Source organism: Anguilla rostrata, chromosome 7 (assembly GCF_018555375.3).
Source record: "Anguilla rostrata isolate EN2019 chromosome 7, ASM1855537v3, whole genome shotgun sequence".
Taxonomy (NCBI): Eukaryota; Metazoa; Chordata; class Actinopteri; order Anguilliformes; family Anguillidae; genus Anguilla; species Anguilla rostrata.
Window position 1 is genome coordinate 9,282,243 of NC_057939.1, and position 22,662 is coordinate 9,304,904.

General features: G+C 46.0%; 1 protein-coding gene across 6 annotated transcripts in view; it reads right to left on the reverse strand.

Moving 5' to 3' along the window:
• atp2b1a (ATPase plasma membrane Ca2+ transporting 1a) overlaps nt 1-22,662 on the reverse strand; it is a 53,118-nt gene that overhangs the window by 20,372 nt on the left and 10,084 nt on the right. For 4 of the 6 annotated variants that reach the window (XM_064342658.1, XM_064342655.1, XM_064342656.1 and 1 more), the window contains exons 2-5: nt 19,610-20,067; nt 3,147-3,344; nt 2,336-2,593; nt 1,931-2,056 (exon numbers count right to left, since the gene is read on the reverse strand). In XM_064342658.1, coding sequence (XP_064198728.1) covers nt 1,931-2,056; nt 2,336-2,593; nt 3,147-3,344; nt 19,610-19,802 — 775 coding nt within the window. In that variant the 5' untranslated portion in view covers nt 19,803-20,067. Of the gene's footprint in view, nt 1-1,930; nt 2,057-2,335; nt 2,594-3,146; nt 3,345-19,609; nt 20,068-22,293; nt 22,470-22,662 lie in introns of those variants that run through there. The other 2 variants (XM_064342657.1, XM_064342660.1) reach the window with 2 other exon arrangements.

A 22,662-nucleotide genomic window follows, 5' to 3' on the forward strand; every position in this document is an offset into this window, starting at 1 on the left:
AGCCTATGGCTGTTTATTAGAAGCCTCAGTTAATTTCCCTCCTCTAGGGTGACGGATCTGTGCATACTGTAAGCAGGAGTGTTTGACAGGCATGCGCAGACGTCCTGTTAGGCTAGGAGGCAAGCGCTGGCCCTTAAGTCTTCACTCCTCCGGAGAGAAAGCTGCATATGCTGGGATCCGACTTAGAAAGTGCCTTTCATCACAGGATCAACTCGGTTCTACAAAGTAGGATTAGCAAGAGCTCCGCGGCATCGCCCGTCTGAAACATGGCTTCAAGGTCCGAGAGAGAGGAGCAAAGCTACCGCTTCTGGGGCCACAATCTAAAAATCAGCATACAAAATATGCATTAAAAAACGCTGATCGTACTATGACTGTTGCCATGACAACATTTTGGTCCAAGATCAGAGATGCACAAAGTCTAGGTATTCTGGACAGGGGTGAACAATTTTGTTGTCCAGACAATGTGGAATAACGTTTTTTTTTTTTCCCTCCCAGACTGCCAAGCTGCTATGCCTCAATGCCCCAGGGAAAAGCAGCACATGCTCTTGGCCCCTGGATGAGCGTGGTCTTCAAAAAAACCCGAAATCTGATAGGCTGAAATAGCTGGTCATTTCCGTAGGATGCTGTTCAATTGGTTCTCCCTTGATTAGATTTGTGGGGAGTTCCTCACTGTGCAAAGCACTGATTATTACTGTAATGGGAGAGCAGAGCAGAGGTTTAATTTCTGCAGTTTCATTCTTTATCATGCCAGCAGCCTGGGCCTTCAGCACGACCATCGCTTGATGGACAAAATTATTGTCATTAGCATGAAGGCGAGACAGACCCGAGCGTAGCATAACCTCTCAATCTGGAACACCCGACTGTCAGCCCTCATAACCAGAGCCCTGGCTACTGATTCAAGAGTGATGACGAATCTCCTCTAAAGCACGAGATGTCAAGCGCCACTCGTCACAATGCAGCTCACATGTTGGGCTTGCACAGAGAGATAAGCGAGACACTATGTGCAGCTTCGCAGGTGGACTTGCAGGCACCTAATCAATCAGCAGGGGTCGCTGGAGAGCGACAAGACACGGATCCCTGCTTAGTAAACCCTCCCTTTCCCTGGGCAACACTACCGCCAATCATGCATAGCCCAGGTGGGCACACCGTTGACCGGTCGGCACTGGCACGGTCGGTATTGGATCCCGGATTATGGGGCTCATTCATGCACTAAAGCGAGAACGGTGCCTTAACCAGGTGAGCTGCCCAGCAGTACTCACGCTCGGTTTTTAAATGTGACATTCCCATAAACAGTTGAAAAGTTGCTTTTTTTCTAGTTCATGTCTACATAATGTACATAATACATAATGTAAAAAATATAAACATTTTTTCCATAATTTAAAATCTGAATAAAATCCAAGCTTCCTAGTTCCTTAGCCACTTATCAAAACCATTACAGAGATCGACTTAACTCGCCAAACTTACAAGTTAGGCTACCATGGCAAGAGTGAGAACAGCCAAGCTAGTCACCAATCAACATGCTGTTCCTGAACTAACACAAGGCGGGTGAAGTGGTTGCTGTGACAGCAAACCGCTTAGCAGGTTGCCTGGCCACATATGTTTAAGTGGATGACAATTATTGCTAAGAAAGGTACTCAATTTCCCAGCAGACTTCTCTGAGAGATACCCCAATCAAGTATCATGAACACTGCATAGCAGCCAGAGAGCGAGTGTCATCCATCCTAGAACCGTCATCGAGCCCCATTGAGATTTCCAGGTCATTACACAAAACGGCTTATGATTCGCCAAGAAACAGGAAAGTGCAATGAATTAAAAACAAGCACTGTTAAAGCTCCCACATCTCATTGCAACAACAAACTACAGGGAGACAAAACAAAGTCTCTTTGTGTGTCTTGGTAAACACAGGTATTAGGCCATGAGAATCCCATACCTGATAACAGCATGGGGTCTTTATCCAGCATCTTCTTGACATGGTCGGACTCCCCCGTGAGGGAGCTCTCATCGATTTTGAGATCATTGCCTTGAATGAGCACACCGTCAGTCGGCAGGAGGTCACCTGGAAAAACAGACACACTCTTATATCCAAATCAATGCGCAAACCGCACTTTTACACACCGTGTGGACCTCCTCCCAGCCCCAGACCTCAATTTCAGTAAAAATTATTTGCATTCAAAAATGCAACTATACAGTGCATTTCACCATGTATTAAACAGTATGTACTACCATAAACAACCATCTACAGTCTCCAAGCAGTACAGGTTGTGGGAGCCGAAAGAAGGGGAGCGACAGGGAAATGGGAATCGAGCCGAGCGGAGAGCCGTTAGAGAGCAGTTACCGTATTTGATTTGTGCGATGTCCCCGACGACTATCTCGGCCACGGGGATCTGGATGACCTGACCCCCCCTGACCACAGTAAACTTCTGCTCTTGTTCGATCCGGCTCTGTAACCCCCGGAACTGCTTCTCCTTGCTCCAGTCGTTGAAGGCCGTCACTAGCACCACGCAGATGACGGACAGGAGGATGGCCACGCCCTCGATCCAGCCCGCCTCCACTTCGCCCTCGTCCTCCACGCCCCCGGCTGCGTTCCCGCAGTCTGTGTCGGAGCAGAGCAGCGCGTCAGAGCCCCTGGCTTACTGTACCCAAACACAGCGTTCCCTGACTGCGCTGTAGTCTGGCACAGATCTGAAGCACATAGCAACCATTTACCAGTGGTGTATACACCCGACACAGCACCCACTGCAACTAGTGTCTCACATAGCGTTCTGTGTGGGTTTCACTTAGGTGACATGAATACAAATGTTTCCAATTAATTACAAAGTAATTACAATTAAAATCATAATGGTAATAGAGCACTCATGCTTTGTCATTTAAACTATCAAAATATCTGTCAAGATGTAGCAATTTAGTGGTGATTAAGAGGTGACTAAGTAGTGACATTTTAGAGAACAAAAATGCAGGAAAACTAAATAAATACACATACGTAATGTGGAATACTTCCATTGATCTACATTAACAATGCATGACTGCTAAAATTCAATAGCTCAATCGGACCCGACTACACTCATTCAATGAAACGCAATTCAAAAGTATAACGGTAAGGAATAGCATCTCAGTCAAGGCAAGACACAGACAAAAAAGGTGCTTACGTGCTCTCTCCGCATCTGGAGGTCTATAAAAAGAAAGGCCTAACGAAACTATGGCTGCCACTTCTAGAATAATTAGTGTTACATCCTGCAACGCTTCCCACACTAATTGGAGAAATGTTTTTGGCTTTTTCGGAGGTATTAAATTCTGTCCAAACGTTTCTTTTCTTTTACTGATGTCCACGGGCTGTCCGCTTAAACCTAGAAGAAAAGAGAAGAAAGAGGTCATGTTAGAATTACTGTTCATTTTGAAAACCGTATCTGCAGTTCATTTCTGCATACACGCTGAAGATTCAGGTCTGCACTAGGAGACCCAGCTGCACAGAGATTAATCAACTTCTGTGAATAAAACCTTAATCCACACTGCAAAAAAAAAAAAAAAAAAAAGAGCAGGTAAGCAACCAAGCAGAAAAATGCACTCTGCTTTATTCTATAACAGACATTTAGAGAGGAGAAAAAGCATTTAAAATACAACAACCCAAATACTTTAATAAAAGAGGATAAGAGGTGCATTAGTATAGCGCAGGCTTCCCAAAAAAAAAAAGCTGAACGTCTCGTTTTAATTCTGAAGTACAGCGGCATTCGGCATTCCTGGCGGTCATTGTCGCACTAACGCAACGGCGCGGCTCCAGTGAATGCAAATCCGGGCTGCGCTACGCTAAGAGGCCCAGCGGTTTGTGTTAGCGCCGGCGGCGGGGCTAACGCTCAGGGAAAAACAGGATTAGCGGGGCCTTCTCACAAAGCCCGAAGCGGCGCACGTGGCCGTCGCGCCCCCCCCCCCCAGGCCACTCGGACGCTGCATTGTGGGTCGTCCTGGCGTTATCCGAGACCCAGAAATAGGCTTGCCCAACACCGTGACCAGCACCTGCTGTTCCCCTCAGTTTCAAAAGCGAGCGCTGGACACCACACCACGAGAGCGGTAAACACTTCAGCGTAATAAACACTTCAAAATCAAACTCTTGCCACACACACACACACACACACACACACACACTGCTCTCTCTCTCTCTACCCCACAGTCCTGCCGGCCCGAGCGGCTGTGTCCTCTCAAAAAAACAACAATTATTGAATGATTATTATCTCAGCGTAAGAGCAGCGAGACTGGCCCCTCACTCCAAACGCTACGGTTATCCTGACTCGAGTGGCGGCTTCAGCCAGGTGTGAGTGGAAACCTATTTCCACCGCCTTGTTATACTCAAGGGGGCTGCATGAAAGGGACCGGTCAGCACACCACACCAGACACCGGGGGAAATCACTAGCGGAACGCTATTAACCGCACTCTTTTTTTATATTACATACGGTACGCTTTAGCCACAGCGCTGTCACATCAACAGGGTCTTTTTTTTTTCTTTTCTTTTTTTTTTTAAAGAGCTGAGCCAGAGGGAATGTGCGCTGCAGATAAATACCATTATGCTGTTCTTCAAATTTAGGCCTAATACTGGCTTCCTACTTTTTCGTTCTTTCTGAATTATGGAATGCCTGATCATATTAAAGCGCATGATTCATTACTGCGATGTCCTCTTGTCTGTTTGTGAGGACGGAGCCTAGCATGCCTGTGTGAAGCGTATGCTGCAGTGCAATCCACTGCTTTTACTGGAGTGACCCTCAGCTCTAGCTGGCACAAGAGAACTGCACACATCTGGACTGGGGAGGTGCTCATTCGTGAGGCTGGGGGGGCCCCGCCAGCCAAGACCCCCCAATCCCAGTGCCCCTCAGCCCCCCCCCCCTCACAGTGGTTAAGGGATGAGACACAGAGTCTGTGGGATGTGAGCAGAGTGGACACTAAGGATGAGAGACACTACGGATGAGAGCCAGTGGGATGTGACACTAAAGATGAGACTCTGTGGGATCTGACACTAAGGATGAGAGCCAGCGGGATGTGACACTAAGGCTGAGAGCCAGTGGGATGTTACACTAAGGATGAGAGCCAGTGGGATGTGAGCAGCGCAGAAAGAGCAGCCCTTTATGAACGCTATTGAGTGAGGCAGGTGTCGACGCAGGAGCTTCTGCAGCCAGTAAATGAGGATAAGAGGCCAGGTCCTGGTCAGCAGTGGGACGAGGCCGGCACAGCAGAGCCCTGCCTTCACCGCGCACAAACAGAATTATCCTTTCGCTTGGAACCAGTCGGCGCCCCAGCGCCAGGGGAGGGTCACGACTCCGGCATTCGAGTCCTCAAGTGCTTTCTCAGACCCGCCGAGAAATTGGCAAGGGCAGCTGCACCAGAAGAACCAGAGCAGCACACTCACTCCAACTCACTCTAAAAAAAATAAGCCCATCTGGACTTCCAAAAATTGCATTCTGCGGGTCAAATTCAACCCCTCCTCAACAGAACCTTTCAAAGTTCTCTCGTGCTGTGGAGACCTTTTCAACATTTTACACTGTATTATTCATTTAGCAACCGAATGGCTGCTTCAAAGACACATGCATACAGTAATTAAAATGAGATGTACACAAATTGACAAAACTTTGATAAAAACCCAGAGAAGCAGCTAAACCTAGGCTAAATCATACACAAATGTATATAGGTTTTCTGCTTCCTGCTTCCTGCTTAGTCACAAATATCTCAAAAATGAAGACAAACAGGCTATAAGGTATGCTGGGGTGCAGAGTAAATGCATGTTGGGGCAGAGGCTGGGGGGGTGCAGAGTAAATGTATGTTGGGGACAGAGGCTGGGGGGTGCAGAGTAAATGTATGTTGGGGGCAGAGGCTGGGGGGGTGCAGAGTAAATGTATGTTGGGGGCAGAGGCTGGGGGGGTGCAGAGTAAATAAATGTTGGGGGCAGAGACTGGGGTGCTGAGTAAATGTATGTTGGGGGCAGAGGCTGGGGGGTGCAGAGTAAATAAATGTTGGGGGCAGAGGCTGGGGTGCTGAGTAAATGTATGTTGGGGGCAGAGGCTGGGGGGTGCAGAGTAAATGTATGTTGGGGGCAGAGGCTGGGGGGTGCAGAGTAAATGTATGTTGGGGGCAGAGGCTGGGGGGTGCAGAGTAAATGTATGTTGGGGATAGAGGCTGGGGGGGTGCAGAGTAAATGTATGTTGGGGATAGAGACTGGGGGGTTGTAGAGTAAATGTATGTTGGGGATAGAGGCTGGGGGGTGCAGAGTAAATGTATGTTGGGGCAGAGGCTGGGGGTGTGTAGAGTAAATGTATGTTGGGGGCAGAGGCTGGGGGGTGCAGAGTAAATGTATGTTGGGGGCAGAGGCTGGGGGGGTGCAGAGTAAATGTATGTTGGGGGCAGAGGCTGGGGGGTGTAGAGTAAATGTATGTTGGGGGCAGAGGCTGGGGGGTGTAGAGTAAATGTATGTTGGGGATAGAGACTGGGGGGGTGCAGAGTAAATGTATGTTGGGGCAGAGACTGGGGGGTGTAGAGTAAATGTATGTTGGGGGCAGAGGCTGGGGGGGTGCAGAGTAAATGTATGTTGGGGGCAGAGGCTGGGGGGGTGTAGAGTAAATGTATGTTGGGGGCAGAGGCTGGGGGGTGTAGAGTAAATGTATGTTGGGGATAGAGGCTGGGGGGGTGCAGAGTAAATGTATGTTGGGGGCAGAGGCTGGGGGGGTGCAGAGTAAATAAATGTTGGGGGCAGAGGCTGGGGGGGTGCAGAGTAAATGTATGTTGGGGGCAGAGGCTGGGGGGTGCAGAGTAAATGTATGTTGGGGGCAGAGGCTGGGGGTGTAGAGTAAATGTATGTTGGGGGCAGAGGCTGGGGGGGTGTAGAGTAAATGTATGTTGGGGATAGAGACTGGGGGGTGCAGAGTAAATGTATGTTGGGGCAGAGACTGGGGGGTGTAGAGTAAATGTATGTTGGGGGCAGAGGCTGGGGGGGTGCAGAGTAAATGTATGTTGGGGCAGAGGCTGGGGGGTGTAGAGTAAATGTATGTTGGGGGCAGAGGCTGGGGGGTGTAGAGTAAATGTATGTTGGGGATAGAGGCTGGGGGGTGCAGAGTAAATGTATGTTGGGGGCAGAGGCTGGGGGTGTAGAGTAAATGTATGATGGGGATAGAGACTGGGGGGTGTAGAGTAAATGTATGTTGGGGGCAGAGGCTGGGGGTGTAGAGTAAATGTATGATGGGGATAGAGACTGGGGGGTGTAGAGTAAATGTATGTTGGGGGCAGAGGCTGGGGGTGCAGAGTAAATGTATGATGGGGATAGAGACTGGGGGGGTGCAGAGTAAATGTATGTTGGGGAAAGAGGCTGGGGGGTGTAGAGTAAATGTATGTTGGGGAAAGAGGCTGGGGGGTGTAGAGTAAATGTATGTTGGGGGCAGAGGCTGGGGGTGCAGAGTAAATGTATGTTGGGGAAAGAGGCTGGGGGTGTAGAGTAAATGTATGTAGGGGAAGAGGCTGGGGGTGTAGAGTAAATGTATGTTGGGGGCAGAGGCTGGGGGTGTAGAGTAAATGTATGTTGGGGGCAGAGGCTGGGGGGTGCAGAGTAAGGGAGATTAAAGCTGCTGCTCCCTCCCCATGGAGATGACACTGATGATTCAGCTCTTATCTGCGAGGCGAAGGCCGCAGGTTTATCCAGCACGCTGTCGTGTCTCGCTGTTTGCTTTGATTCCCGGAAGATCTAATGAACGCGCTGACGGGAAAGGAAAAAAAAAAACATTTAATTTGTCGAACGGCTTTTCTAACGGAGGGAAAATAAACAGATTATATAAGAGAAAACACGACGCCGTGGGGATGCATGTCGCACGCAACTTGAGCGCAAGTTAAATTTGCTAACGGGACTGATTTAATTTAAAAAGACGGGGCTACGACTTGTCAAGCTAATAGTTTTGCTCTACTTCTCCCCAGCTGCCCCAAACAAGAAATGCTTGTTCTTCTAAAACCACGAAGACACAGTAAGCCTCCCCTTTGGGTTCATGAAAGGTCAAGGAAAAGCACGTCTGAATGGGTGACGGTGTTCACGCTGCGATAATAAAAACAAAAATGGGGAAAAGAAAAAACATCCTGTGGCTGCCAGGTCAAAGGTCAAAGCACTCACTGTGAAGAAATGATATTACAGACAGCCCTGCAGTGACGTTCCACTGCATCGTTCTGTTTATGACATGGGCTGTCTGGGCTGGGGCTAATGTACAGAGTTAGCCTACCTGTGCTCACGTTATGCAGGGTTCTGCATTTTATACACTCCTGAGAAATGAAACGTACAGTGGAGGCACACCTTTGTTCTTTAGAGAATAAATTTGCCAGAAGTACTCTGAAAGTACAAGAATGTTCTGCTTGGGTACTAACAAGTACCTCTTACAAGCAAAAAAGGTACAAATTAATTATGTATTGCTGGCTAGAGGTACAATTTTATGAACAGATTGGGTACCATCCCTCCGACAAGCGTTTTTACCTTCATAGACACCTTTCCATACCGAGTGTATACAGAGTGTGTGGAAAAGAAAAGCCAAAATGCAGGGGGAAAATAACCTGTGTTCTATAAACGTAAATATTCAGAGGTCTTTTTATTTATTTTTGAAAGATAAAAACAGGCGATGACCCAGACTTTGAACCACCACAAAATAATTTGTCCCGTTTCTTTCAGTGAATGGTCTTTTGGTGTTTGACATTAGTGGTTGAATATTGCTCGTAATATTTACACAGCCAGCATGCTGACAGAGTTTAAAAGAATCTGAATCTGAATAATTTGAATGAAAAGTTGAAAACGAGATGTCACGCTCGAGCCAGCTTGCTCAACACGAGGAACAAAAGACAAATCGCTCCTAGGGTTTTAATAATATGAGCCTATGCAGCAAAAATTGTTTTGATCAGGTAATAAAATAAGTTACGAATAATGCCAAAACATTACTTGTACCCACTATTTCATCCCGTTTGTGTTACAAGTGTCATAATAAAATTAAGAATGACATTTAATATTTACTAACTTGCTATGTTACTATAGCAAGTTGGCATATTACGGCAAAAAGTGTTTTTTTTTTGTTTATTTATTTATTTTTTAATCAGAACGCAAGTGAATCAGCGTAAAACGCAGATTTTGGAACGTCCTACGCCCCAGAGACGCAGGGTTCCGTGGGCTGGCGCGACCGCTGGTCACATCTGCTCTCTCGGGGCAGGTGAAGCTGCAGCGCAAGGCCGCGCGCGGGCGGAGAGGATGGAAGGAGGAGACTGCAGAAAATAAGGAGCGGGCCGCTGAGTCTCCGAGAGAGCCGATTGGCTGCGGCTCGGCGGCTGCGGGTCAGAGGGACTACGCAGGTAAGGAGGGCCCCTCGGCGCACCTGCGCGGCGGGTTCCATCCGCGTTCCCCGCCCAGAGGCGAGGCCTCCCGCGATGCTAACCGCTCGGGACAGGCAGCTGATCGCGACTCGGCTATCGCTGAAAAAAACGGGGAAATCAAGAGGCTGATTCCACAGGGCGCAATCATCTCCACTTGACCTTGCTGATTCTTCACGCATCAAAATGAAATGTTAAAGACCCTGGTTCAATCACAGTAATTGTTCCATAGGTCTACATGCTGAACTAAAGAGAACAAATGGTATGATATTTAGCGTATTTTAATCAAGTGAGATAATTTTTTAAATCCTAAAAGTGACAAAGGTCATATGCTGCGCAGCACGGGGGAGTTTGGTATTGGTCATTTTAATTTTAATAAAATGGTGCTACAATAGTTCTGTAAGCAGCCTATCAAAGTATTCACGTCCGAGCTAGCACTCCAACCCACAAACCTTGACGTACAGTGTACTGCTTTAACAGCAGGCTACATGCAGTTCAATTCCTGCATACGACTTCCCATGCTTAAACAAGCAAGCTGAGGGTTTATGTTTAAAAGGTGTTCAATGCTGTGCACCAATTGTCACAATGCAACAAATGTTACCTACAGAGTTGCCTTGTCATAGGGCAGCTTGAATAGACACACACTCATACAAATGACTCAACTTAGAACTGAACAGAGCCAGTTGATTTTGAATGATACAATATTACAAATGTTCATTATAAGTGGAACACTCCTAAAGTCTGAAATGCTTGAAAATGCAATCGAGCTACGACTGCACTCTTGAGCTTCACCTCATAAAACATTTTCACAGCAGAAACTAAGTTGCCCCATTGTCGCTATAATGCAATTTAAAAAAACAATTAATAGACAAAAGGCCTCAACTTAAAAGCTAAACACGAGTGAATACTTGAAAAGATCAAGGTTGCCTCTACTCGGGTGGTGGAAGGCAATCGTTTTCCAGTGCAGCTGCAAGCTGAAATTCCATCAGCCCAAGCATGCTATGGGAACACAGACACTATAAAATAATCTCGTAGTACTGCAAGTAATTCCGAATGTGTGTGCAAACTAACAAACAAAACAGATTTTTACCCAAATCCCACAGGGGATGACGCAGCGATGAGCCCTGATAAATGCGACTGGGAATTCCGAGCCTGGCGGAAAAAGCATAAAGAAATGCAAAGAAGCCGGGCCCGGCGTGACAGGGGACACCATCGGCAAACAGAGCAGGAACGGCCTAAACCGTGAGTACATACAGGCCCAACGCACCGCGTTCAATTTTCTGCCCAATACGATTATACTATTATAAGGATATGCGCATCCTGATGGGCTCCATTCCAGCATCTTAAATACTAACAGCATTAGCGTTCAAATAAGTGAGTCACCTTTCCCTTCAAAGCAGAAAAAAGGTCTGCCGTTACCATCGCATAAGTGAGTCACCTTTTCCTTCGTAGCAGAATAAAATGATCTGCTGTAACAGTGATGCATTGCTCATACTATTCCTGTACATGCAAGATTGATGCAACACACAAAAAGGCTGCTCTCTTAACTGCTTATTTTAAAGGCATGATTCCATCACGGCACAACAAAAATTAATTTAATAAATAATCTACATTTCATTTTAAACAAAAAATATGACTGATCAATGTCATACGGTGCGATTTTGAGTCCAACTGCCTACCACTGCTCCTGTGGTCAGCTGTATGGGTTTAGTGAGAGTAGCCTGACTCTTAAGAATCACAGCCTGTGTGCCTGGGTCAACTTGGCTGGGACTGTCTATGTAAGGGTCCTCATAAAGACACAGCCTTATGTGTGTGTGTGTGTAGCACTCAGGTCCAGCTAAACAGGTGAATCCTAGACTGACACACACACACATCCCGAATGGAAAACCCACACACAAAGTCACTGCATGCGCAGGAAGGTGACCACAAATACACCAGAACCCTGCCAACGCAGTATTTTATTTAAAGTTACAATTCAGTCATGTGGAATGATGATGTGAGCACAGTTAAAGCCAACTGTTTGGGCTGGCACTCATATTCTTAAATCCACAGGACTGTACATCAGCCCTGCATAAAGCCACTGCACCTCCCGTATCTGCGCCATTTTATATGACATCACCAGACCGGTTTCACCAGACATCATAGGACTGTTGCTGAGAACTTACCTGTACAATCCTTTTAATTACTGTAATTCCAGCTCAGACTATGAGATGTACTGATGGAGGTTCTGAGACTGTCTTTGAGGACAGATTTTTTGGAAAATTGCTCAGTTAGCTTATCTGGAAGTAATGCACAAAAAAGGGGTTGTACAATTCAGCAAATCAAAATGTGTCCTACAAAATTAGATCCTGACCTTCCTCCTCCAGTTAATGATGCAAGACAGTCTAGTTTCCCATAAGGAGTAGAAAAATGCAAAGCTTTATTAATGAGCACCTTTGACCTACAACTCTCACTCAGTTAACCTAACAATTACAACTAATAAAAAACTGAATTATATTAATGTGTTATAAGATTTGTAACGAGTCTAAAAATGTCTAAAACTATTCAAGAAATTTGCACTGCAGTCAGGGAAAAACAAGATGAAAAATGAATTAGATTACTGTCCATTTTGGGTAACATTCTACCCAATATTAATGTTGTCAATGTGATGTAATACACCCAGGACAACTGTGTGCACATTTCTGGGACAAACATGATGACGATGTCTTTGGTCTTTAAATTGGGAACTTGCCAACACAATGTTTAGAAAAGATTTATTGTGTATTTGTTAAATCCCACCCCCCCCCCCCAACCCACCAGATAAATATATTGTCAGTGAACAGGGGTTCAAATTAAAATGAGATTTTTGGGTAAACATACAGTTTTAGAGCATACAGAACATACAACTATGAGCAACTTGGAAAGAGAACACTACCATGTTTTCAGACAATTGCTGTTAATACCAATGAAATTACGTGTGCTACTTACATATTATACGGAGACAAAATACATCCCAAATATCTACAAGTCCTTTCATCAGACGAAGAAGGGGGGACAAAGAAAACCAGTGCGAAAAAGGTCAAATGTCAACCTTTAAGTTACAAATCTGATCTTAATGGCTGAAATATCAGGCACTGTAAAACACTCCAGATTAGCACAAGATTGGCTTATGAGCTGAGAAATAGCCTACTTACCACCTAATTAGAAATCCCTTTCAGTTTTTAAAGCCCATGTAATCTTGAATGACTGCTTCACTTCACTTCACTCCAAAATTGAATTAGCTCATTTATAATACGTCAGAACCGTACAGCGCGCTGCCAATACAGGACTGTGGGGGGGGAACAATGGCGCCCTGTACGGGCTTATCTTATCCCAAGCTGAAAGAGCATTTACAATGCAGGGTTTTGATGAAAGCTTAAAATCCACCGCCCCTGGGGCCCCGTGGGGCTCACAGAAGGCCCTGACATTCAGTGCAAATGCACTGATGGGACCTTTTTTTTTGTGCAAGAGATGCCATTAAGAGCGGTGTTCCTGGAGCCCTGGCCTTCTGCTTGTCACTCAAGGCTCAGGGTGGACAAAATGTATATATTTTATTAAAAAAAAGAAAAAAGAATGAAGAGCAGAAATCCCCCCCCCCCCCCCACACCCACACCACCCAGGTATCCAAACCCACAGTGGGGTGGCATTTTACAAGACCCGTTCTCTGAAAGGGGTCAGGAAAAGGCCAAGTGAATGTACTTACTGCCTCAAGAAATGGCCAAGATTCCACACGCAGGTACATACGAGTAGGTACGACCGAACACCAAGTTGGCACAGGTCCCATGCGACAGCACGCACACAGCACGCACACAGCACAGGACGAAAACACTGGTTCCACACGCAAAGCTCTGAACACTAAGGCTGTACGTTATTATTACGCAATGCAGACTCATCCTGTTTTTCATTGCTGCAATCATACGTCCCCAGTGCCGATAACTGGAACCAATAAAAAAAGGTATTAAAGTCCAGCGATAATGAGGACCTCTGCAGGGGCTTCGTCAGCAGGAGACGGTGCTCCTGTCAGCAGGACAGGGGGTGAGTGGAGTTGGAAATGTCACCGTTAAAAGCTACTTTTTCAATACAGCTGTAAATATCCAATTAAATATTTATGCTATTTGCGTCATTTGGATTGTGCAACAAAGGCTACGTATAGAGGACAGGCCACTACCATCGTCTGGCCTCACAAGACACAGCGCATCATTTCTTTAAAAAAGGATTCAAGATCAGAAATCTCAGACATTTCATTTTCAAATTCTGACATAAGAAACAGAACACTGTACCCGAAAGACAAACAAGCCCGGAGAACAATTCAATCCAGTCCGCCAGATATCGCCAGACAAGAGGCGGACAAAACCTGTGCCATTAAGCGATGGCAAAGATACGGCATTAGCAGCCAACTGAGCATTTTGGAAATATTTCAGCGGGCTAGCAGTGAACACGTTCACGACCTGTCTCATTTCACAGGCACACTCTCAAAATACAACGGAATGTGTTGTTGCGCATTGCTACAAAGTAATGTACAGTCTAAATCTGTATTGAGTGGTACATGACAAGTCTGGCCACTGCACAGACTCCAGAGGAAGTGAAACTCACACTAATAGTGCATTTCTTAAGTGCTCGTCACCGTCCAAGACTTGCAGGTATGCATGGTGGCATGTGATTGGCTGGCCACCAATACTGACATTTGTGTACTTCTTGGACCTAAAAGGTGTTAAAGGCTTACTGGCAAATAGGGCCATCAGCAAAGTTAAGTTTCAAAATATACATATACATTATATGATCCATTATATTGATCCTTTTCACCCTCTGCCCAGGCCTCTGAGCTCTTCTCATTGTAAAAAATAAAAACTCTAGAGAGAGGATACACTGGCATGTCCATTCTCATAGATGTTCACAACTCACAAAATTGATAATTTTTAATTGAAAGAAAGCAGAGTTATTGCCAAGTACGTCAAGGTTAATCTTATGAACACCCACTTAAAAGCAGGGAGTAATGTTATGTTAGTAAGTTAGTAATGTTTTTATTATTGTCTGGACATAGTAAAAATATAATTTTTTTATTGTAGAGTAAATTTCTCCTTTGTAAACGAATTGCATGATATTGATTGCATTGTTAGTCAGCCAATTGTTATCTTGAAGCAAGACTCCCAGTCAGGTTATAAAAGTCTGGACAAACAAAAACCCTATTCCCAGACATATGATACCCATGGGCCTAAGGAATGAACTGCGGACTGTAGAACATGATTCTTCACCATTTGTTTCAACGAGATGCTCGTCTTGCAGATTGAACGTTACCGTCTTGTCTCACACACTGTAAAACACCTCAGCCGGATGAAATTACAGGCTAACACGCGTGCGGTTCCAACGCAGACAGCGCCAAACGCACAAGCCACCAAACAGAAAGGAGATCTAACAGCCACATGCACTACTGTTCACAGAGCTAATCAAACTGCACGCTACATCAATTAGCCTACTTGGTCCAAACTGACAACTAGCAGGAATTCGCTTAAAATAAGAATAGACTTATCCAGCCATTCAAAGCCATAAATACAGAAGGGCAGCTGAAACACACCACGCACGGTAAAAGGGCTGTAATATCAAACAGAGCAGCCTTAAACAATGCACATGTATTGTGCGCAGTGCATGCGCAGTAACAGTACGGAAGCTGGGGCGGTAATGGTGGCGTTTTAATCTGGGCTCAAAATGGAAATGTCCATCCCCAAAGAGTTCAGCGAGGGTCACGCCGGCGATTAAGAGCGGAGTCCACGGAGAGGAAATAAAGTGCGCCGGCTTCGGACCGCGCAGGTCGCCGTGGCAGCGGTGGCGGTTCTGACTGGGCACTTTTCACACGACCCCCCCCCACCCCCCCGTTCATCGCCACACACGCAGAGGAGGAGGGAACGCGGAGAGGAAGCCGGACAAGCTTTGTCCCGGCCTGGAAAAAAAAAATGTAGGAAAAAGTGACAGGTCTCAGCCTACAGGAAATGAGTTGAAATGACTGCTGCGTGAAGCGGTTTACAGTGAGGTGCCCGACGGCCAGAGCTGCAACAAGCAATGGGAATTATCTTCTGTCCCAGGCAGGAAAAATGATTCCATGTTTTTCATGTTTCTATACCAGTGTAAAATATGAAATGCACAAATATAAAATTTCTAATGCTGCACAGATATAAGGCACAGAATGGAGTTTAAATGAAATTAAATGAACACGGAAGGAGCTCGCATATGGATGGAGGTAGCAACAAGAATTTCTAAATATATCAACCTAAAAAAAAATAATAAACGACCCAAGGAATTGTTCCAAGCCAATAATAACACCAGAAAAAAAGGCTGTTGCTTGGTAGTTGCAAGCAGATCGCAGCTATGATCCATTAGCAATGGTGAAGCTTTTCTCAATGGAAATACATGATCAGTAGCCAAGCTATTCCATACCACTGTAGGCCTGATCTTTCTAACCTATTCCATAAGAAAGACATAGACACTTGTTATCAATCCAGCTTGCACAGCTTTTAGTCAGTCACAAGCCACACTGGGCCAGCTACTGTTGGAAGCAGACAACCATTCAGAGTTAGGTCATCAAAAGCTCGTGCTGTGCTTATTTTTTGTCAATCTTGCCATCGACACTGGGCGCTTTAGTGGTTGACATAACTGTCTGCTTCATCAGCAATACATCAGAAATTTCTTCATTCTATTTTTCCATTCCAGTTTAGCTGATTTCTGCTAGCTTTATCGCACTCAAATTTCCCTTCTCTGGCTCCCAAGCCTCACTTTGTAAAACTGCTATTTTTATCCCTTTTCAGAATTTCCAGCACAGCTGGCCTAAATGACCAACCAGGAACCCCATCCAGGGCTGGCATGTACAGTATTTCAGTTGCTGGATTCCATGTTTTCCCCCTTCCTGTCCATTGGTAAGGAACTGGAAGCTCAGTGACCTGGACATCCATTGTCTTCCACAACACCTGTTCCTTATTCATCAATATATAAAATAACTGACTTCAACCAGTAGCATGTCATAATATGTTCTATGATGCATTGTCTTGGGCAGTATTATTAGACAGTTGGTCATAAATTGCTTGCTTTGGCACAGTCTGAGATACCAGTTTACCTTCTGGGCGCATTTCATATATAAACACAGGTATTACCTCAGAGTACAAAAAGAAAACACCGACAACTTTAAATGGATATGGGAACAAGGTCTAATTAAAACTATCAAACAGAAGGGGGGGGGGGGGGGTCAGTTACCTACACTAACGGGCATTTCAGATTCTAGAGACATTTCAACAGGTTTGTCTATAGATCATAGGACCTCACTAAGGAGTCTGACTAAATTTCAGGTTGACCTGTCATCATTCTGAGGCCCAGTTTCACTTTCTCCATACTCATTTGCAACAGCATTATTTTATTGGTTCGCACTGATGAGCACTTTATAATTAGTCACATGTCTGTACTGAATGCAAAATGATTTCGGAACTTTGGATTGCCTACAAGACCACTGGAGGATAACTACTGAAATGCATGGGGGACAGCCGTGCTGGTCATATGCTTGAAATATTCTCTGGGCCATAGGCATACAATAAAATCACTTATTAGACAGCCAATATCTTCGTGTTACTCATTCAGAATGCCAACTAATATCTGCTATAAAGAGATAAAATGAGCCAAACAAATCATGTTCAGCTGGCATAATCAAAGATCGCTCTGGCTAAATAGCAGCAGTCATGCTGGCTAAAATTACTAAAGCTATTCCTTATCACCATATAGTTAGCTTGCCAAGGTACTTTTGTTAACAAATGTTACCCTCAGATGCTCACACTACTTCATACACATTAGTAATGCAACACACTAACATAACATCAATTACTTAGCTAAAAATCTGAAACCTGAGGGAATCTGACAAAAAAAGCCTTTGGTTAGCTACAGTGAGAAACACTTGTTGCCTTTAACTTTACAGTCATGAGTCATGACTCCATTATTGTCTCCACCTTATTTTGATTCTTCCCAAGTTAGCAAACATTAGCAAATTAAATACGGTGCGATCTAGACGCCGCAGGTTTCCTAATCTGAGAGATTTTGGGAGTCTGTGTCGTCTCACACAGCAGCACTGAGACCTTTAGCTGTCCAAAACAAAAAGAGAGGTGGAGCTCAACTGCCAGTCACAGCATGTCGTATCATTTTTCGAGTGACGATTGTTTACACAGTCGCCTCAAAAGCAGCGTCAGAGAGGCAGGTGACCCCAAGAGATTACCCCACCAATCTACCATGCCGCTTGGGGGGGGGGGGGGGCATTCATTTTGTACCCTGTTACCCACAAAGCACCACCGTTTAAGCCCTGCTGCTGATCCTAAACCATCAAGACACAGGGGTGCCACAGACCTGCCAGTACATGCAGAATTACAGGATCTGTACCAGAATTCCCTTGGCATGGCACAGGAACTCTGCGACAGGATGCCAGTCACCGAGGTTTGGGGCGGACACCACCTCCGCAGCCTGACAAATTTTGAGGGAAGCTCAGCTTCGCAAGAAACACAATAAAGCACGAGGCCAGGGAGCAAGACTGTGCCAGGAACAAGCCTGCTATCTTTTTCCACAGTCTGGGCCCAATACCCCAGACCCAGACGCACAGTCACTCTGTCCTCAACTTCCCGGCGTCGCCCACGCCAGGCAGAGCATGCTGGGTCACAGCCCACATGAGATGGAGACGGGGAGGTCTGCTCAGGCCCCCCTGCCTGGAGCAGTGCTACATATACGGGACAGGGCCCTTTGGCCAGCTGCTGCTTTCTGACCGTGGACTTGAGAGTTTTCCTTCAAACTGCGTGAGTGTCAGAGTCATGCTGCTTTTAACTCTTAAAGTCCATAAATATTCCACAAAATTGTTCCAACAGCGTAGGAACTGCAGCTGTAAATCGATAGCCACCTGACTCTTAAAGCACAAACGTTCACAATGCTTGAATATGTTTTACCACTAGAGGCCTGACAGAAGAGAACATCGGCCTTGGCAATGATTTGAAGAAATCTGAATTTTCATCTTTTACTGAAAGGCTGAGAAGCTCCCAGCCTGAATGAATGGAGGAAGGAAGGAAACCACTCTTCTGGTAACAACATATGACCACTACACAGAGAAAAGGCTAACAGCCATCACAGTCATTCAACAGTTCCCTAAAAGTTCTTGATTATTTGAGGAATGTGACTGTTAAAGAGGACAGTGCTGCAAAAGTCAGCATACCAAGGCATCTAAATCCTGAGAAAACAGCAATGAAACTCCTTGATGCAGCTGGTCCACACACTGTAAAATGAACACTTTCCCTGAACCTTTGTCAAAACCAAAACCAGTATCAAAAGCATAAAGAATACAAGATGGCAGCTCAAGTCTGGCCCTGGTGGTGGAGGTGCCACACCTGCTGCTTTTCCAAGGACATCTCCCATGCACTTCCCCCTCCTCCCCATACCCCAGAAATCATCTACGCTACATTAGCTGGCATCCCTGAATTGTCCAACATGCGAGTGCATGGGTTCTGTGCGTTCTGCACCGTTCCAGTTCAGTCTCAACACATCACAACTCTAAGCGACAACGTGACTAATGAATACAGATGGGTGAAATGAACAGATGATGGATGAATGTACGGTTGAGGGGACAGAATTAGAGCGAAATGATTACCGCTCGTTTCGAGCAACGTTTGAGCCGTAATGGCCGACTCCGCAGTCCGCTCCCTCGAACGTACCGGGGCTGATGAAGGTTAAGGCTGCGCTGAGAAGCGGCTAAACTGGCGGTAATTAAAAGGGCATGAGGAGAACATGGGTCCACCGCAGGGCTCAGTGAGTCACTGACCGGTGATCAAATGCTTCTTAGTCTAACAGAACCACTGCACAGGCCCCAGGGAGGCCGTCCAGAGAACACACGCTCTGACAGACACAGAGCCAGCTGGCCTTCTCCAGGGAGGAGGAGAAGAGCTTCACTGCTCTTCTTTCCACTATGTGCCCCGAACACGTACTTACCCACCAAGGCCTCCGATTCACATGTCTTAAGTAAAAGAAAGCCACATTTATCTATACAAATAAAAATGAATATATATTACGCCCAAGTATCTGTCAACTGCCTCTATTGTACGTATGCCCTTGAGTCGAATGCAGCCAGTGAAGATTAATTTTTAAAACTATCTGCGCAAAATAAGTGAACCAAGGACATGAAAGCAAAAAATACAAGCAAATACTCTAAACAGAGAACAAAGGGCAGATTTACCTTCTATGGGTGAGGTTTTCAATCGGGTACAGAGTCCTTGAACACCTCCGTAAGTTTCCTGTATTTTATGTAATCCTTCGGCAGACCGCAGTTCCATGAGAGACCGGAGCTCTTTGAGGGAGCACCCGAAGTCCCCATCGTGGTTGGGCTCTGCCATGGAGTTTTTCACCCCGCTGTACGAGTTCTTGGCCATGTCTCCACTGCTGCACACCGCAGGGGGGGGCTACAGGGGGGTAAAAAAAGGGTGTCCCAACCGGAGAGAAGAAAGCAGCAAATCCTCAGTGGCGAAACCAGGTATCTCCCATACACCGTTCAAATCCTGAAGAGGGGAGCCAAGTCTGATTCCAGGAAGTGGAAAGTGGGCAAATCAAAAGCCATTTCCTTCACACAGCGTCGTGCCTATTCTCTCATGGCGACCGATGTCCACCACAGCCCCAGAAAACTCAGCATGGAAAGGTCTGGAAAAAGAGAAGAGATAAATTAAATTAGACCACCAGCAATAACTTCATGTAACAACAGAATCATAAGCAGCATTGCCCAGGGTCCACGGAAAACACTGAAAAAGAATGTTTGTGAAGCTGTGCACCTTCCCATCTCAATAAAAATATGAAGTACCAAGAAGACGGACCACAACTTTAAATACTGCAGCGCTAACCACTCTACCCACAGCATGTGTGTCAAGGCTCAGGTGGAAATACTGGAGAGCTGGTAGCACAACGAGATCTCAAAATAGAATGCAGGAACTCCAGGTCACTGGCAGGAGTTCAATATGAAATGTTACCCTTTTGAGCGGAAAAATACCTACGCTTATTTGAGGACCGGCGTGGGAACCGGTCAGTCATCGAGACGAGACGGGCGATTTAAATAAATAAAAATAAAAATTCACCTCTCGAGTGACATGTTCATACGCAACCGCAGTCTCGCGCGAGCAGACCCCTGTCTGCTTTAACCTAAGAAAGAATGGTGGGTGACATGAAATTAGCAAAAAGAAAACGCACAACCACTTTGCTCCGTGACATCTAGGTAGCTGCGTGCCACTAGGTGTGGTACGGCCCATTTCTTTTTACCAAAGCGTTTTCGTTTCCCATCTTTACTACCCAAGAGCAATCAGTGCCCTTTTCTCAGGCTGTTTGATTTGCATTAAAGGAATGGATTTGCCCTGTGCCCTGATGTATTTCAGACCTCGAAGGTGGCAAAAGGTCGTCTCAGACATGTGGTTTAATCAAGCACACCACTACACCGCATACGCCCAGTCCCTGAAGAGAGCCATTATTCCTCCTCCACACGACAGCAGTCAATACATCACAGCGTCATCCGATGTGCCACCAAGGCTGCAGGAGGCACTGTCTGTCACGCACACTCACACGAGCGCGCGCACACACACATATACACACAAATATACACACACACACACGCGCGCGCACACGCACACACGCACACGCACACACAAGCACGCACACATACATACACACACACACACACACAAGAGCAAAGACACACAAGCGCACATTCCTCTTGTTATGCAAGATTATCGTTTTGGCCACAGAAGCTCAAGGGAATTGTATGCTTGATTGACGCTTCTATTCAGGAAAGTGAAGTATTTTTACAAAGAAATGAAATGCAAGTACAGGCACTTGGCACAATAAAACGAAATTACACTGTCAGGTCTGTAAGTAACCTGGATAAATAAGGCAATGTTAAACTGACCTTTCAATAACCATAAAAATACATATTTCATATCCGTATTCAATGTTATGTGGCTAAGACTATCAGTGTAGGGCAAAACGTACTATTCTTCACCCAGTATAATACTTATTTACAGGAAGTAGGGCTGCACAAGCCAGAATTTATGGCATTTCATTAATCAGTCCACAGCTTTTCAACAATCAAACTGATTAGGCTATGTGTTTAAATCCAGCATCCTCTATATTCACATAGATTGAGGATACCATTGCCATCTTTCACTCCACCAACAAGCCATTGGGCTGGTGCCCTCAGCACCACGCACAAGTGCCAAGCCAGAAGACCCGCCCTGCAGCCTCACAGTCGTTAAGTGAATTATTATTATTATATCAATTACGTCATCCCCAGCCTCCGGCAATCAACATTCCGCCATATGTAATCTAAACTGTAAAAACATTACTTTACGTTTGGCAGGCTTCGCTATAATCCGGCCTTCGAGTGACTCTCTGCAGGAAGCAGCAGTATCTGTGCTGCTGAAACACGGGACCCCTGAGAGTTAGGTGCGTGTTTGCTCTTAAAAGGCGAAGGAGATCACAAACTGTGACGGCGGAGCTGAACGAATGCAGATAAGGAGAGGGCAGGTCAGCAGCGCTCGTCTGAACACCACTGTTTAAACGACCATCGTTTCAAACGGTCAAAGCGCAGTTAGGTCTTCACTTTTGTGAAAAGCCTAATAATTCACTATTTTTTTTTTGCAGGGTGGAGGTAGGGTGCCTGGGAACGCCGGCTTTCGCTTGACCTCATGTTTGGGAACAGGCCCGTAACATGCACAACATTACCATGTGTGCAGGTGTCCAAGCACACACAAAGATTCTAGACCAAATCTCACTTTGGTTTGAGAACGAACACAAGATACAAAGACAAGAAAGAGACACAAATAAGAAAGACAAGTGAGCTCAGAGACTCCTGCGCCTGCCGTAAGAGCAGAGGAGCGTACTTACAGACAGGATCCAAACTTCTCTCCCCATGGCAACAGGAGGGAGCTGAGAAAGGGGGGGGGGGGGGGGGTCACGGAACCACTGGCTAGTGCCTTTCATAGAGACCCTGCAGCACATCCATCGCCATGCACAGTGGAGCCGTTTCCATAGGGGAAAGACGCCATTTCTCCTTTAACACAGCGTGTGACCTTCAGCGCGCGTTCGCACCAGCGCCTGCCCCGTTAAAGGAAAAGGCTCGCTAAATGATTATCTGAGGAAAGCTCCTCCCTTAATCTAATTAGGCAATCTGTGGCAGCAGAGAGGATCCACAGCACTGCGGAGTGCAAGGCCCTCGTCCACAGCTCACCGTCTATCACTACGCAAAATAACCCC